We start from the raw sequence: 15845 nt of genomic DNA, 5'->3' as shown, positions 1-15845 counted from the left end.
AATATCTGAGCTTGTTTTAAAAAATCAACCTCCCTTACGCATTCCCTCACATACACTCTCAATCACTCTCTCTGCATCTGTGCCTCTCACGCACAGACACACACAATGCAGTAAAGAATACCATCAAATGAATTTTATATCCCAAACACTTAACATGACATGTAAAACATTAAAATGTGTTGTCCTGCCTAGGGGCTAGCGGAGGATGTCTTTAATAATTAAAAAAAAAATCAAAGCAACTTCTATAAGATTTTATGAGTTGGTCTAATACTCTACCTGTACTAACATTCATTCATCCAATATTAAAACAAGAAGGGCAAAGCCCATACGACTCACATGCTTGACCTTGACCTAGCAATGACATCATACACTAAGAACTGCTTTACACATTTTTCCTACCAAAATACATGTGACCTTGACCCAAGGTCAAGGTCATCCAAGGTCATGCAACACAAAGCTGTTAATTCAAGACATAGGAAGTACAATGGTGCTTATTGGCTCTTTCTACCATGAGATATGGTCACTTTTAGTGGTTCACTACCTTATTTTGGTCACATTTCATAAGGGTCAAAGTGACCTTGACCTTGATCATATGTGACCAAATGTGTCTCATGATGAAAGCATAACATGTGCCCCACATAATTTTTAAGTTTGAAACAGTTATCTTCCATAGTTCAGGGTCAAGGTCACTTCAAAATATGTATACAATCCAACTTTGAAGAGCTCCTGTGACCTTGACCTTGAAGCAAGGTATACCAAACTGGTATCAAAAGATGGGGCTTACTTTGCCCTATATATCATATATAGGTGAGGTATTGAATCTCAAAAACTTCAGAGAAAATGGGAAAAATGTGAAAAATAGCTGTTTTTTAGGCAACATTTATGGCCCCTGCGACCTTGACCTTGAAGCAAGGTCAAGATGCTATGTATGTTTTTTGGGGCCTTGTCATCATACACCATCTTGCCAAATTTGGTACTGATAGACTGAATAGTGTCCAAGAAATATCCAACGTTAAAGTTTTCCGGACGGACGTCCGGACGGACGGACGACTCGGGTGAGTACATAGACTCACTTTTGCTTCGCATGTGAGTCAAAAAACCACAGAACCGTCCCAGGACAAGACCTATTCTTTGTTTAAAAACTGCTTCTATTGCCCCGTCTGTCTCACTGCTTACTATGTGATTGAAAATGCTGGTGGTGTCTACTGTGCAGTCCAACGGATGGTTTGAGACATACAGCAAGACAACCACACATACAATTACAAGACAAGCACGCTAATTGCATTCAAAAGTACTGTCACATTACAATGTCCTGATGCACTGTCATATGGCTACAGTGGAGAGTCCCCCCCCCCCCCCCCCCCCCCCCAGTTTTAAGACACATCCCCCTCCCTCCCTTTTTAAGACCATGCTGTTTTCAGATTTTCTGATCATAAGGTTGGTACAATTATATCCATTTTAAGACCTGACTTAACCCCCCCTCCTATTTGTGGAGGTCTTAAGATGGTGGTTCCACTGTACATTCAACCATTGTGCCATATGGCAGTGTTCAGAAGTGCCATCCCCGGCTGCACTCAGAAGTACTGAGGGTTGAACGTAACCCAGGGGCCTTGTGTTTGCCTCTTGGCTCGCTCACAAGTGGTGAAGAGACCCTTGTACACTGTGCTGGCCTTGGGATCATCCTGAATCGTCTTGCTGCTTTTCCCCACCTTGGCTTCACCTTTCCTGCCATTTGTCAGCTTCCCATTGGTCAGTTTACTGTCTCCACTGCTCCCAATGGCCAGCTTGGATTTGTGTGTTGTCGTTCCATTGGTCAGCTTGGAGCTGTTTGATGCGCCGCTTGTTGAAGGTTCTGGGTCCACGCGGGACTTCTTGGAACTGCTGGCACCGTCTGAGTGATGGAGAAAATTATGTTAGGACTATTTTTGTTGTGTTCAAGCATGCATTAGCTGAACAGTGGTCCCAGTCCTGACAGACAGGGAGAGAAACACAGGGGGGGGGGGGGGGGGGGGGTAGTTAGGAGGAAAAACAAAAAGATTAAGATTCTCTAAGTGTGTGTGTGTGTGTTTGAGAGTTAGCACCCTCTTATTCTTATTCTACAATCAGAAAAAAAATATATCTAAAGACTGTGTGTGTGTGTGTGGCACAGAGATAGGGGGGGGGGGGGGAGCTTGCACAGACAACAAGACAAATTACTGTTAATAACCATGTGGCCACAACTAACATAAAATGCAAACACTTCAACCTAAAAAGTAAGCAAGAAAAAAAGAGGAGTAACTGATGATAAATTATATCTTGTCTCACCTTCTGCAGTGCTTGTCTCCTCTGGTACACTGTGCTTGCCTGCCTTCTTTGCTTTCTGTCAAACACCACACAAAGATACACTTCAGTAAGACAGGTACACACAAGGCAATACAGACAGGGCACAAACATATCAAAACAGTGGAGGCGAATTCAGTATTAGAGCTCACAGTCCTGTGTTATAGCTGCCTTGTTTTGTTTAGCGTGTGCTGACAAAACAAGCCCCTGGTCCGTCAAGTGTTAAACGGTTTGTCTTTCGCCGCTAGCCTGCAGGCGAGTTGGCGTTGTTTATCTCTGGTGGCCACTGTTTATAATTCAGAATCTCGGAACCGAGTCTCAGTAAAAACTCTTGGAGAAGTCTGCAAAGCGAAGACCAGAGCTTTTTTGCTATGTATGTGGGGGTTTTGCAGACGACATTTTGAAGCATACGCGTTGCCATGACTGCATCAAAATGTTGTATTAAAAACTTCGATAAAGTATCTCAGTTGCACATTTTAGCAAGGTCAATCATTATACTAATTTAAAATCGCTTCAAGCACTTATTGATTCAAACCAAAACTGTGAAATATAATCTGCTAACACTTTCTTTTATCTATCTAGAGAGTATTGCCAGGATGGTCACGTGCTTCCGTCTTAAATAAACGGGATTATGTATGGATGAACCGGCCGAGTTGCATTCACTGAAGTGGCCGTAACACAGGTTAAATAGCAATCTGTTAAGCACACAATCTCCCCCCCCCCTCCCCACCCCCCCCCAAACAGATTAACAAAATAAAAGAAGATGATTTTAGAAACAGCAGCCGGAGAGAGGCCCCGGGGGGGGGGGGGGGGGGGGGGGGGGGATTAAAGACTGGAATTTTAATTATAATTGGATAGATCCGCCGCACTGCCAAGAAAAGTGTACAGTGTTTCACCCACTTTCCCGAAAATATATGCATCTGTGTTAAAATTGTCAAAATGGAGTTCCAACTTATCATCAGTGATCAGACATAATTATGTAGATAGATGATCAATGTAGGCTATATTATATCTCTGTTATCATGCACTACTGACTCAACAACACAAATACTTGCTGAATATAATATCTCTATTTGAAAGCATATCCAAAGGAACCTTTTGTCTCTGTTGATAAATATCGAAGTTCATTGCATTATCTTTACTCTAGACTTGTATTCAGTTTCTCTGTCAGAGCAAAGTATCGTCTGCTACAGACACCGACCCAGCAGTAAGAAAGCATAGGCTCTAGCTGAATACATTTTATTTTTTTCTCGTCAAAAGTAGAAAATACATTCATTCGTAAAGAAGAACTAGGGTTTAGATGAAAAGGTTAGTCAGTGTAATATCATATATATACCAATAGATTAAGGAAGATTTTTAAGAAAGTGCCGATTGTGTTTTTTGTGGTTAGGCCTATCTTTTATCGCGAGTTCCGACAGTAGCGGCTCGGTTACTGCGGACCAGCATAACTGAGTTCACACAGAACTATTCTCAGCTGCACTCAACATGGAAAAAAACCTGTGTTAATTGTTTCAAGACAACCACATTTTCAGTGTAACACTACTTTGAAACTTCTGCTTCTTGTCATCATTATAATCATTGCAAGGGCTCCAGGAACTGAGAAATGTTAAACACACTTAAAACCACGTAAATGTTACAGGAAGGCGCCTATGGTGCCACAGATTTCCGAATTCCTGCGGCTCATCCACAGAGGGCTCAGCAGCTAGCGGCCGCCGTGACCTTGCAGGGCGGAGCATCGAAATTTGCGCGGAATATTCAAAAAGCTTAAACCACACTCACTTTTTTTTCTTGAAAACAGCATAAATATTGTTTTAAGCGTAATAAGTTTAATCTGTATGTATGCTGGAGGTGTAAATGCACTAACATGCATATTTTGTTGCTTGTAAGATGTAGTGTTCACTTACAAAACTTTGACAAGTTTGGTCTTTCGGTTGGCGGTGTAATGTGATTCTTATGTGCCGGTTCGACATGTAGGAAACAGCAGTATTTAACTGATTTCTTCCGCATTGAATCTTTCTTTGTGCAATCAGTATAGAAGATTGCAGAGAGTGTATTCTGATGATTTAAAATGTGTGTATTATTATTAAGCAGCCCTGATAGTACTGACTATGTCTCTTTCTACTAAACTGACTCAGTGTGTGACTTCTTAACTGTGCACATTTTCAGACAGAAATTCATTTCTCTTCCTTGTCTTGCTTGCAAATTTGTTCTTTCCTGGCCGAGCGATAAGATAAACACCCCTGCCAAGGATTGTGTTCTGCGATGTTTTAGAGCTCGGAAAGGCAGCAGAGGGCTTGTCATCAGCTTTCTCTAAATGGATTGCTTGAGGGCTAATAAGGAAGGGATACTGCTATATCAGTGGTGGTTGTTGACATCTTGTATATATACAGCTTGCTGAATCCTAATGCATGGGCCAAAGAAGGAAACTCGGCTCCACTGATTTGATATGACACACAAGGCGGGCAAGCTAACATGCTGAACGTGAAAATGATGTCTGCATGGCTACCTCCGAGCCTTTAGATTTTCACATATGTGCAAAACGACAACATCTAAAATCTAAGTGTAATTGCCACCAGCTGACTATCTTCCTTTTTATGCCTACTTTGTTTGTTTTGATTTGACTGTCCACCAGCATCTATACCAATGCACCACTTTCACATCAGACATAAATACTACCACGGATCAGATGATAATTTCAAATTAAGCTTTGAACAACACTGATAGGGCTTCTATAAATAGGCAACAATGATACACAATGTCTAATATAATGTTTATTGTTACTATTCTATGTTTGTGTGCAATATCGTTTTGAAACTGTGAAGCAGAGCTAAAGACACATTTCTGTTTTGTAAAGACAGACAATAAAGTATTTGTTCTTGTTCTTGTAATAAAATGTCCGGCAAAATGTCACAATGCACAGAGCTACAACTAACCAGTTTTGCTAAGACAAATTTCTGTTTTGTAAAGACAGACAATAATGTATTTGTTCTTCTTCTTGCGAAAAAAATGTCTGGCAAAATGTCATAATGCACAGAGCTACAACTAACCTTGGCCAGTTTTGCTTGCACACGTCTGTAGTCCATTTTGTACTTGTTCTCTGTTGTCTCTTCCTCACTGCCGTTCAGTATGACTTTGTCATTATCTGTGAAAGCTTTGCCACACTGAAAACACACATCACAATTACCACAATCTCAAACCAAATTTAATCCAAGACACAGCTTTGCAGGAATCATATATTAAGGTACTGAAAGCAATTCAAATAAGTGTCCTTGGCAGTTTATGCACATAATTATAACTCAACCTTTACTTATTTCATATTCAGTTTATGGAAGTTGTAGATAAATCACTTACAATGTCTTCATTCTTGTACAGTTCACACACATACTTCTGGAAACAACAGGCACACTACCAAAAATGTCATGCAAAATTTAGTTGTTATGTTCAGGAATAGCCCACAGCTTCATGAACCTATTCTTGTCCTTTTCATTTTAAATTCTACCTGACACATCCCTTTAAAACAAGAAAAAAAGAATACCTTATGACAAGACTTGGCCTTGATTTCTTTGAGGGCCCTCCCAGACATAACACACCCACATGACCACAGGAAGCAAAACCTGTAAAAACAAAAATAACATTCAGCACAGAGTGTTATACAAAGCTGAAACTCGCATTGACATCAAAGATAAGCAGACATGCATATATCAATTATATGTATATATATACATATATATATATATATATATATATATATATATAGGGTACTCGGCTTTGCCGGGAAGAAGTAGAGCCGAATATCCAGCTTCGCCGGGTCGGCGCATTGTACGCGATTGACGCCACACGAAGGAAGGGAGATAAACACGCAAAACACTGGAGAAGATAAGGAAGAGTTACTGGGAATGGATCTACAGAAAAACCAAAATCGGTTGAGCGCTGCGCGCTGAGAGCACGTGTTGAAAATTTATCGACCAGATTGTGTCCGGGGTCTACCTGAATATGCCCACCAAATTTGAAGCAGATCCATCGAGAACTTTGGCCGTGCATCGCGAAGTGACACAGACAGACAGACAGACACACACAAGCCTATAGATATAGATATATAGCAAAACTTTTGAGAAAAATGAAAGTTGAAGAGTAGAGGCTGTGCTTAGGGCCAGGTTTTGTAACTTCTCTTTGTGAACCAAATGATGGTAAACAAATCTGAAGCTTGGGCACATGCAATCAAATAAGCATTGTTATACTGTGCGTGCCAACAAGTGTCACCATTTCCTGCGTTTTTCATACGATCCTTACCTGTGTGTTCCGTTCATTTCAAAGTTCGACACAGGACAGATGTAGTCGGAAACCTGCATGTCGATATAGCACCCTTGGCCCCCCTTCTCGGCATGCTGCTCGCTCTTTGCCGCAGGGTTGTCTGTTAGTTTAAGCTCTTTCAAGTCCTGAACATACAAAAGATACTTTAGTCAGTTGTAGCCAATCAAAAGGGAAGAAACAAGTATCATATAACTACAAGACTATTAAAAGGAGATGCAATAGCTGAAAAGGGACCCCACAAAGCCTTGACTTTTGTCAGTTTGTGACTTACCATTAATATGTCATAAATGTGCAAGCATGGTAAATACATATATAGTCTTCAAGGATAAATTTAAAGAGATGAGAACAGTCTTTGAACTACTTTAATCTCTCATGACTAAAGTGATTCATTTCTTTCTTTTCATAGTTTTATCTAGAAAAACAGTGCATTCAGATTCTCTTTACAATCTACAAGCCTCAACTCTGCACATACATTAACTAGATCAAAGGCTATACTTAAATAAAAATTAAAAAAACACCAGTAACCACGTTAGGTACGTTTATAATCAATATTTCGGCACGTTACTGCCTTCTTCGGGATGGTAAGCTTATGGAAAGAATGGATCGACAAGAAGAAGAAGAAGAAGAAAGAATGGAATGACGGCACGTGACATACAGTGTAATGAATTTTTATGATGATTAATGACGTCATATTGTTTCTCGCTCGTTCTTTCTTTCTCTCTCTCACACACACACACACACACACACACACACAACACACACACACGCACACACACACACTACACACACACACAAACACACACACATACACACATGCTATATTCATTCAAAGGCTATACTGTATAATAATGATGATATATAGTCCAAATCCATCACCTTTCTATTTCATGTTTAATAATTGATTTATGCATGGACATCATACTAAGTGCAGATAGAAAAGCAGACAAACAGATGAACAGGCAGGCAGATAAACAAACAGAGACTTTGTGAAGTCACTGAAACCAAGTCAACTAAGGCAAGTCACAGTGTCGTTATCAATAATCAAACCTTGAGTCCTCGCAGATGCTCGAATCTAGCAGCAAACTCAAACTTGCTTCTGTCAATCAGGAACTCAAGAACCGATTCTTTGTTATATAACCTAGGACAAAAATAGAAAGAAAAACATCTGAAAAGTTATTTGATAGTAGTAGTCTTCTTCCTCTTCTGCGTTTGTGGGCTGAAACTCCCACGTACACTCGTGTTTTTTGCACGAGTGGAATTTTACGTGTATGACAGTTTTTTACCCCGCCATTTAGGCAGCCATACGCCATTTTTGGAGGAAGCATGCTGGGTATTTTTGTGTTTCTATAACCCACCGAACTCTGACATGGATTACAGGATCTTTTTTGTGCGCACTACGAACTCACGCTGACAGCGGCCAACTGGATACAAATCCAGCGCGCTACCGACTGAGCTACATCCCCGCCCACACATGTATTATAAATCTCTGTCTCACTCCCTCCCCCCCCTCCCACCCCAAACCCTCCTGTATTCAAAATCAAATACAAAATGTATGGACACAAACATGCATATTTACAGTTACACTTACTAGTGTACTACTACATAACAAATGGACCCGGTAACACATGCATTGGTGCATGAGCAATGTGAAATTGAAAACTCAGCCTGAAAACAAAGAAGATTCAACAATACATCACCATAGAATGATGGTTAACATGTCCTGCCAGGCTTCCTTAATTCAGACCCACACTTTCTCTTCAGCAGAATGATCGAGTTCCCAAATTCTTATCAAATTAAAGGAACTCTGGCATAGTCGCATACATGATACATGCAAATAATATATATATCGACTTGTTCATCATACTGACCTTCCCAGTTCACAGGCCATGATAGGCTGAACCAAAGTCTCCTGGCTGATTGCGCAGTGTCGCCACTTGAAAGCCAAGTCTGATGCTTTGTCTTTCTGCAAGAAAAAACACACGAACTATTAGTATAATTATAAAGTATAAACTATAATACTAATCAAGACAACGCTAGATACCTATCTAATGATCTATGCATTAATTTTTCACTAAGAACACATTATAAACAGCAATTATGGAACAAAATAGCGGAGGGGTGGGACTGGGAAGTAGAGGGGGGGCTTTGGTGGAGGATCACATTTTACAGTACATAATTTACAACTTAATACAACAACTTGTACTAGTACAACTACAAGTGGGACTGGAAAAGCTTGGTTTCTTTTTCTTGGCTGTAAGCATTTTGTCTTTTGTTGTTGTTGGCTGAACACAGTTGCCGGTAATCTTGTGATCTTGAACTTTAGTGTGTTAAATTCATAGCTCAAGATCCACTGCCAGTTATTACTTATTTTTTTATACAACCCTGAAGTCCAGCTAAAGAACATTTGTCGTGAAATTAATTGACAGATTGAGCTCCAAACTTAAGCATAATTAATTAATTTCGTCATTTGTTCGACAAAAATGATGAGAAAATAGATACATAATAGCGGAAAAATTCGATAGTTGCCTCCCCTCTATCGATAATGGCGGATTTCGCTATGTTTTCATTGAAAATGACATGCAAACGAAATGCATCCGTACGGTTCATTCCATGACTTCAAAGGTATAATTAACGCACTGCCACTGGCTATGCACACTCTGAGTGTATACAGGGGTCAGAATCTTGTATACACTCCGGCGTTAACTTCTGGTCGTGAAACGAATTTGCCATTCGACACCACTTTGCGATAGGAACGCAGAGCAGTTGATTATAAATATAAGAGTACAAAGAAACTTAAACAATCTGATGCTGCATGGCCTTTGCTGTAACGTAGATTACATTTTCGGGGTGTACTTAAAAGACCAGACACTGAACAGCATCAACACTCGGAGCGTCATTCGACGCCATTTTGCGAAGGTACGCTTCACTTTCGATTCATGGTATCAAAGTATGCTGGGAACAAACACAGACAAAAACAAACACACACACGAAACTGATGCTTCACGGCAGTTTATTGTCGGAGTTTGGAACCTAGAAACGGTTGTATACTATGTGAATGTACATTATTTGCCAACCCTCGACACTCCGAAAAAGAGATAGCGGAAGTGCATACGTTAGACCGATTTTTCATTGGCTACTTCCTAACGACTTGTTAGGGGGCATTTCATTAGCTACAGAGCTTTTCATTGTCAGAGTGTATACAGACTCATCGATCCTGTATACACTCAGAGTGCGTATAGCTTTTGCCTTTAAAATGACTCCTCGTCCTTACAACTACAAGTGCAGGTTCTACAAATCTGGAGGCTTACCCCCTTGACTGCCTGCTACGTGTGTCACTCGTAGGTACACTTGATATCCCGGACGCATATCTACGAGTCACATTCGTACTTAGCGCGTCGTTGGTTTATGAGAAGCACAAACACGATTAAAGGGAGGCAAGTGCTCCCAGTGTTGGAAGAAACACTGGGGAGGAGTTGCACACCTTTAACAATCTGGTTTCAGTTTATTTTTCCGCGAATTGAACGTGATTTCTCGAGATTACCTTCTTCTTCTTCTTCAGCGTTCCAGAATTTTCTGGTTACGTGTGAGCTCGTTTGCCCATTTGGGTTCCCCACACTATACTCTGAGAGCATAGTCAGCTTCACTCCGATTTCGTTGAGTAGGCATGCTGGGTATTTTCGTGTTTCCATAACCCACCGAACTCTGACATGGATTACAGGATCTTTTCCGTGCGCACTTGGGCTTGTGCTTGCGTGTACACACGAAGGGGGTTAAGTCACTAGCAGGTCTGCACATAAGTTGACCTGGGAGATCGGAAAAATCTCCACTCTTAACCCACCAGGCGGCAGCGACCGGGATTCGAACTCCCGACCTCTCGATTACGAGGCCGACGTCTTACCACCACGCCACTGCGCCCGTCTCGAGATTACCAAAATTAAGTTATCAATGCGACCAAAGATGGCGGACCTCGGTGGATGTTCGAATTCTGGTGGAAGAAAACAGCCCTTCCAGCGCTTATCAGCTCTAGAAGTTTTGAATGAGATTATGAACGATGATGACAGTGTTGATGGGGATCTATATGATGATGGAGAGTCTTCAGGTTCGAGTGACGAAGATGAAAGAAGTGTTCACCGTCCTCTTGTTGTGAGAAACGTGGTAGGGACATCAGGTGATGGGGATTTTATACCAGGCTTGTGTCTGTCCGAGTGCTTCAGGGCCTACCACACAAAGTTTGTGTTCTGGCAGTGACTTGGTGAGTAAACAGCTAATGTAAACCTCCCATCTTTTTGTCTTGGACATAATGTGACATATGAAAACGCTGATTTTCATACACAATGCACACGCTTTCAAGCAGAATCACACTTTTAGGCCCCCCCCAAAAATAGGTGTGGTTACGGTAACATAGCCAAACAAAATAGGGTAGGAAGGTAGGCAATCACCTTTTTTTTTTTAAACTTTTTTTTGTAATGTGTACAAATTAAACCTACTTGACAGGGAAATAAGTGTGCGACTCGGGCGATTTCGCTTTCATTGCGTTTTCTGCACTCGTTTTCTTGTGTGTTTTTTTTACAAATGTAATAAAAAGTTATAGGGTCGGCCCCTAAAAATAGGGTAGGTCGGGTTACCGTAACCACACCTATTTTTTTTTTAGGCCTTAGTAATGTGTTAATTTAATTTGATTTTATTTTCTAAAAGTTACATATATATATATCTGATGAACATTTGTGTAAAATTTGACATCTCTAATTCAAAAAATAAAAAAAGTTATAGCACTTTTAGTAACAGTATACTGTGTTATGACTTTCGTCCCTGGCAAATAGAATGCAGCAAATGAAAAAAATCGCGGCAGTCAAGGGGTTAAATGCCTCTGAATTATGAGCTATAAATTTAACACACTAAAGTTCAAGATTACCCAGTTGCCAATTGTAACCGAAGTAATCGTAACTTTAAATTAAATATTTGATGTGTCATCAAAATCCTAAAATCTTTATTTTGATGTGGGGCAAAGCTTTTTAACTCGGCCTTTACTGCACCAACTACAAGGCAGAGGTATACGCTCTCATTCAGGCAGCACACACCATCGCGACAAGAGCAGACCACAACACAAATGTCGTCTTCCTAACAGACGCCCTCTCTGTGCTGCAAGCCTATAACAGTGACAGTCAACCCTCATTGAAGAAGGCCCTCAACAACATCAAGAGCCAACGGACAGTGCTTCAGTGGATCCCCTCACACTGCGGCATAGAGGGAAATGAGAAAGCCGATGACCTGGCAAAATCCGGTGCAAGAAAAGAACAAGAAGACAACGCCGTGAGCCTTGCCGAGCTAAATACCATCACTAAAGCCCTGTTCCGAACCCCGGCTCAAAAAGACAGCCTTCACCTGCTCACAAGACCAGAGCAGGTTACCATCTTTAGGCTGCGAACAGGGCACAACAGGCTGAACAAACACCTCCACTCAAAGCTGAAAGTTGTGCCATCCCCGATGTGTCCCTGTGGAGAAGCAGAGCAGGACACCCACCACATCCTACAAGACTGCGGGAACTTCCAGTTGTTGAGAAGGAAGATGTGGCCGGAGCCGACCCCCATCCAGGATAAGCTGTACGGCACGGCGGCGTCCCTGCAGATGACCACTGCATTTCTCAATTGGACTGGTCTCCACGTGTAGCGGCAACAAGAAGAAGAAGAAGAAGACTGTCACACTCACAGTGTCTGATATTGATAATCATAATATAGTAATACTAATAATATTAAACGTAACTAAACGTATTCACCTGTTCTGGCTTCTTTTTGGTTCTCACAAGCTCATCGCGCTTTGGAATAGTTCCTCCGTCGCATCCCATGATTGCCTAATAGCCCTTACAATTCAAACGTTGAAAGTATGTTTGTTATCCTTGTCTTTCCTTGTTTATCAAGACAAATCCCACCGGAAGTACTAACACAAGAAAAGCTACTTGCGAAAACATAGCCGCAGAGACGATGTGTCCTTCGAGACGGTGTTAGTTAAAAACTCATTCCCCAGTGCAGAATGTGTTGACACAGCTGTGCGAGATGATCAATAATTATCAAATAAAGCTGACATTGCCGTGCCTTGATGTATCTTTGGAATGAAAGAAAGGGCATACACATTTATTCTGAATAGAGATCAATGCGTATCACTAGTAATCAAGTTCAAATGATGATGGCTTTGCCTCTCAAGAACTAATATTATTCGGAGAGAAAAAAAAATAGCAAAAAGGGAAACGAAAAATAAGCCTGAAAAGAAAAGGGTGCGATAAAGCAAATACGAATGGGATTGAACTGTATAAATATAATATTAGTCATCGCAATGTTACTAATGTTATCAGTCAGTGATAATACTTAGTAATAATTAACAGCCCTAATATCCCTCTTCAGTCCTTCCTTCCTTCCTCCGTCCCTCGATCCCTGCCGCGTCGCTTCTTTACTAGACAAAACAACTACGTTTTGGCATTATTGTACTTGTCATCGGAGACTGACCGTGCATTGTATATATACATATCATATAAGTTATGCCTCTGTTGTCAGTATAAAGTGTAGGGAAAGCGGCCTAAAAGTGTTCATAAAAATGCAGAGTATAACCCATAAAACAGCCGTTATTCAGTAAAGAAAGAAACAAGTCGCATAAGGCGAAAATACAACATTTAGTCAAGCTCAGTCGAACTCACAGAATGCGGGAAACTGAACATATTGCATTTTTTCCGCAAGACCGTACATCCTCTGTCCACCGCTCGTGGCAAAGGCAGTGAAATTAACAATACAGAAAAGCGCGGTAGCGGTTGCGCTGAGAAGGTTAGCACGCTTTTCTATATCTATATTCTTTTTAACTCTCTGAACGTGTTTTTAATCCAAACATATCATATCTATATGTTTTTGGAATCAGGAACGGACAAGGAATAAGATGAAATTGTTTTTTTTAATCGATTTCGGATATTTAATTTTAATCATAATTTTTATATTTTTAATTTTCAGAGCTTGTTTTTAATCCGAATATAACATAATCATATGTTTTTGGAATCAGAAAATGATGAACAATACGATATGATAAACGTATTTTTGGATCGTTTTATAAAAAAAAAGCCTCCAAGCTGAAATGCAATACCAAAGTCCGGCCTTCGTCGAAGATTGTTTTGCCAAAATTTCAATCAATTTTATTGAAAAATGAGGGTGTGACACACACACATACACCACGACCCTCGTCTCGATTCCCCCCTCTATGTTAAAACATTTAGTCAAAACTTGACTAAATGTAAAAAGAAATACTTAAAAGACAGAAAGAAAGAAATAATAGGTGCGTAGAAAGTAGCATACTTGTTTCAAGTCAGTTGTTCCCCGTATTCTTTCCACTCTTTAGTCACTTTTTACATTTAGTCAAGTTTTGACTAAATGTTTTAACATAGAGGGGGAATCGAGACGAGGGTCGTGGTGAATGTGTGTGTATGTGTGTGTGTGTGTGTGTGTGTGTGTGTGTGTGTGTGTGTGTGTGTGTGTGTGTGTGTGTGTGTGTGTATGTAGAGCAATTCAGACTAAACTACTGGACCGATCTTTATGAAATTTGACATGAGAGTTCCTGGGAATGGTATCCCCGGACGTTTTTTTCATTTTTTTTCGATAAATGTCTTTGATGACGTCATATCCGGCTTTTTGTAAAAGTTGAGGCGGCACTGTCACACCTTCATTTTTCAATTAAATTGATTGAAATTTTTGCCAAGCAATCTTCGACGAAGGCCGGACTTCGGTATTGCATTTCAGCTTGGTGGCTTAAAAATTAATGAATGACTTTGGTCATTAAAAATCTGAAAATTGTAAAAAATAATTTTTTTTATAAAACGATCCAAATTTACGTTCATCTTATTCTTCATCATTTTCTGATTCCAAAAACATATAAATATGTTATATTTGGGACTGAAATGTTGTTTCCTGGTAAAATTAAGAAGTGAAATTATTTATGGACGAAAAGCATGTCAGTTTCTTGCATGAGTGAAGAAAATTGGTGGTGAAATGTAATAGATTTCACCCCCAAAATCGATTTATTCGAAAACGTGTACGGAGTGGTTACGTCCCTTGAGTAAGAAGGGAAACATTTTAGGATGAATCAAATTTCTAGACGGGCGCTGTGGCGGGGTGGTAAGACGTCGGCCTCTTAATCGGATGGTCAGTCGAGGGTTCGAATCCCGGTCGCGGCCGCCTGGTGGGTTAAGTATGGAGATTTTTCCGATCTCCCAGGTCAACTTATGTGCAGACCTGCTAGTGGCTTATTTCCCTTCGTGTGTACACGCAAGCACAAGACCAAGTGCGCACGGAAAAGATCCTGTAATCCATGCCAGAGTTCGGTGGGTTATAGAAACACGAAAATCACGGTCCAGCATGCTTCCTCCGAAAGCGGCGTATGGCTGCCCGAAGTTAATGCCGTGCGGTGTAAAGACGGTCATACACGTAAAATTCCACTCGTGCAAATCAAATTTCTGAGTTAAATAAAAACAAATTGGTTGGAAAAATTTGGCCCCATGAATGTAAGGTACACAATGTCGCTCATCAGTACTATCGAAGGGTGTTTTTTTGTTCAGTGTAGAGTTTATACTAGATCAACGAGGCCGAGAATCGAAATATCACCACGGCGAAAGATGAAAACGTCACGCCGCAGGTCAGTGGGGTGGGGAGGAGTATAAAGAACAACCAAGCGCCCAGCTATGACACGCTCTTTGATCTCTCACGTATTAAAGGAAATCACGCCCACTTCACACTTCCCCAAACCTCAGGGGTGCAGAGGCAGTCGGGGTGTCGGATTGCATAATATTAGCCCTGCAGACGGCAGGGTTGCCTGCCTCAGGTATGGCACAGGTGGCCTGTCCACTTCACAGAGATTAAGAAAATTGCTTCACCCAAAGGGAGACTGTTTGCAGGTGGGCACGGCTGGTGCACACCAGTACTTTTAGTTTTAACAGATAATGAATAGACACAACACAAATTGATCGGCAACAACTTTGACTAAAGTGGACAATGACATTACGTTACTCTATACTCGGTGACTGACCCTGTCGCACTTGTAAATATAGCAAACTGTGGATTCCATTCTCAGTATTCCAGTGTCGAGCAATTCTAGCATTTTAATATTAAAATAGTCCAGAACTCCGGTGGATGAACCGTCTTTTTGCCCGGAAAAGTCTCCCATCATAAAACGTCCTCGAGCCTTTTGTT

At 40.8% G+C, this 15845-nt stretch overlaps 1 protein-coding gene across 1 annotated transcript; it reads right to left on the bottom strand.

Annotated features, from left to right (window-relative positions):
* Positions 1-118: 118 nt before the first annotated feature.
* Positions 119-12583, bottom strand: LOC138967154 (replication termination factor 2-like). Its single transcript, XM_070339657.1, has 8 exons — positions 12404-12583; positions 8499-8593; positions 7678-7768; positions 6610-6755; positions 5855-5933; positions 5367-5480; positions 2305-2359; positions 119-1891 (listed from the first exon to the last, which is right to left on the bottom strand). Exons 1-8 carry the CDS (start codon positions 12470-12472, stop codon positions 1575-1577), a joined length of 966 nt encoding a protein of 321 aa, XP_070195758.1. The 5' UTR covers positions 12473-12583; the 3' UTR covers positions 119-1574.
* Between the last annotated feature and the right edge of the window lie 3262 nt (positions 12584-15845).

Source organism: Littorina saxatilis, linkage group LG5 (assembly GCF_037325665.1).
Source record: "Littorina saxatilis isolate snail1 linkage group LG5, US_GU_Lsax_2.0, whole genome shotgun sequence".
In the NCBI taxonomy this organism is placed as follows: domain Eukaryota; kingdom Metazoa; phylum Mollusca; class Gastropoda; order Littorinimorpha; family Littorinidae; genus Littorina; species Littorina saxatilis.
The sequence above is the reverse complement of the archived record's forward strand: the minus strand, read 5'-3'. Positions and strand labels throughout refer to the sequence as shown.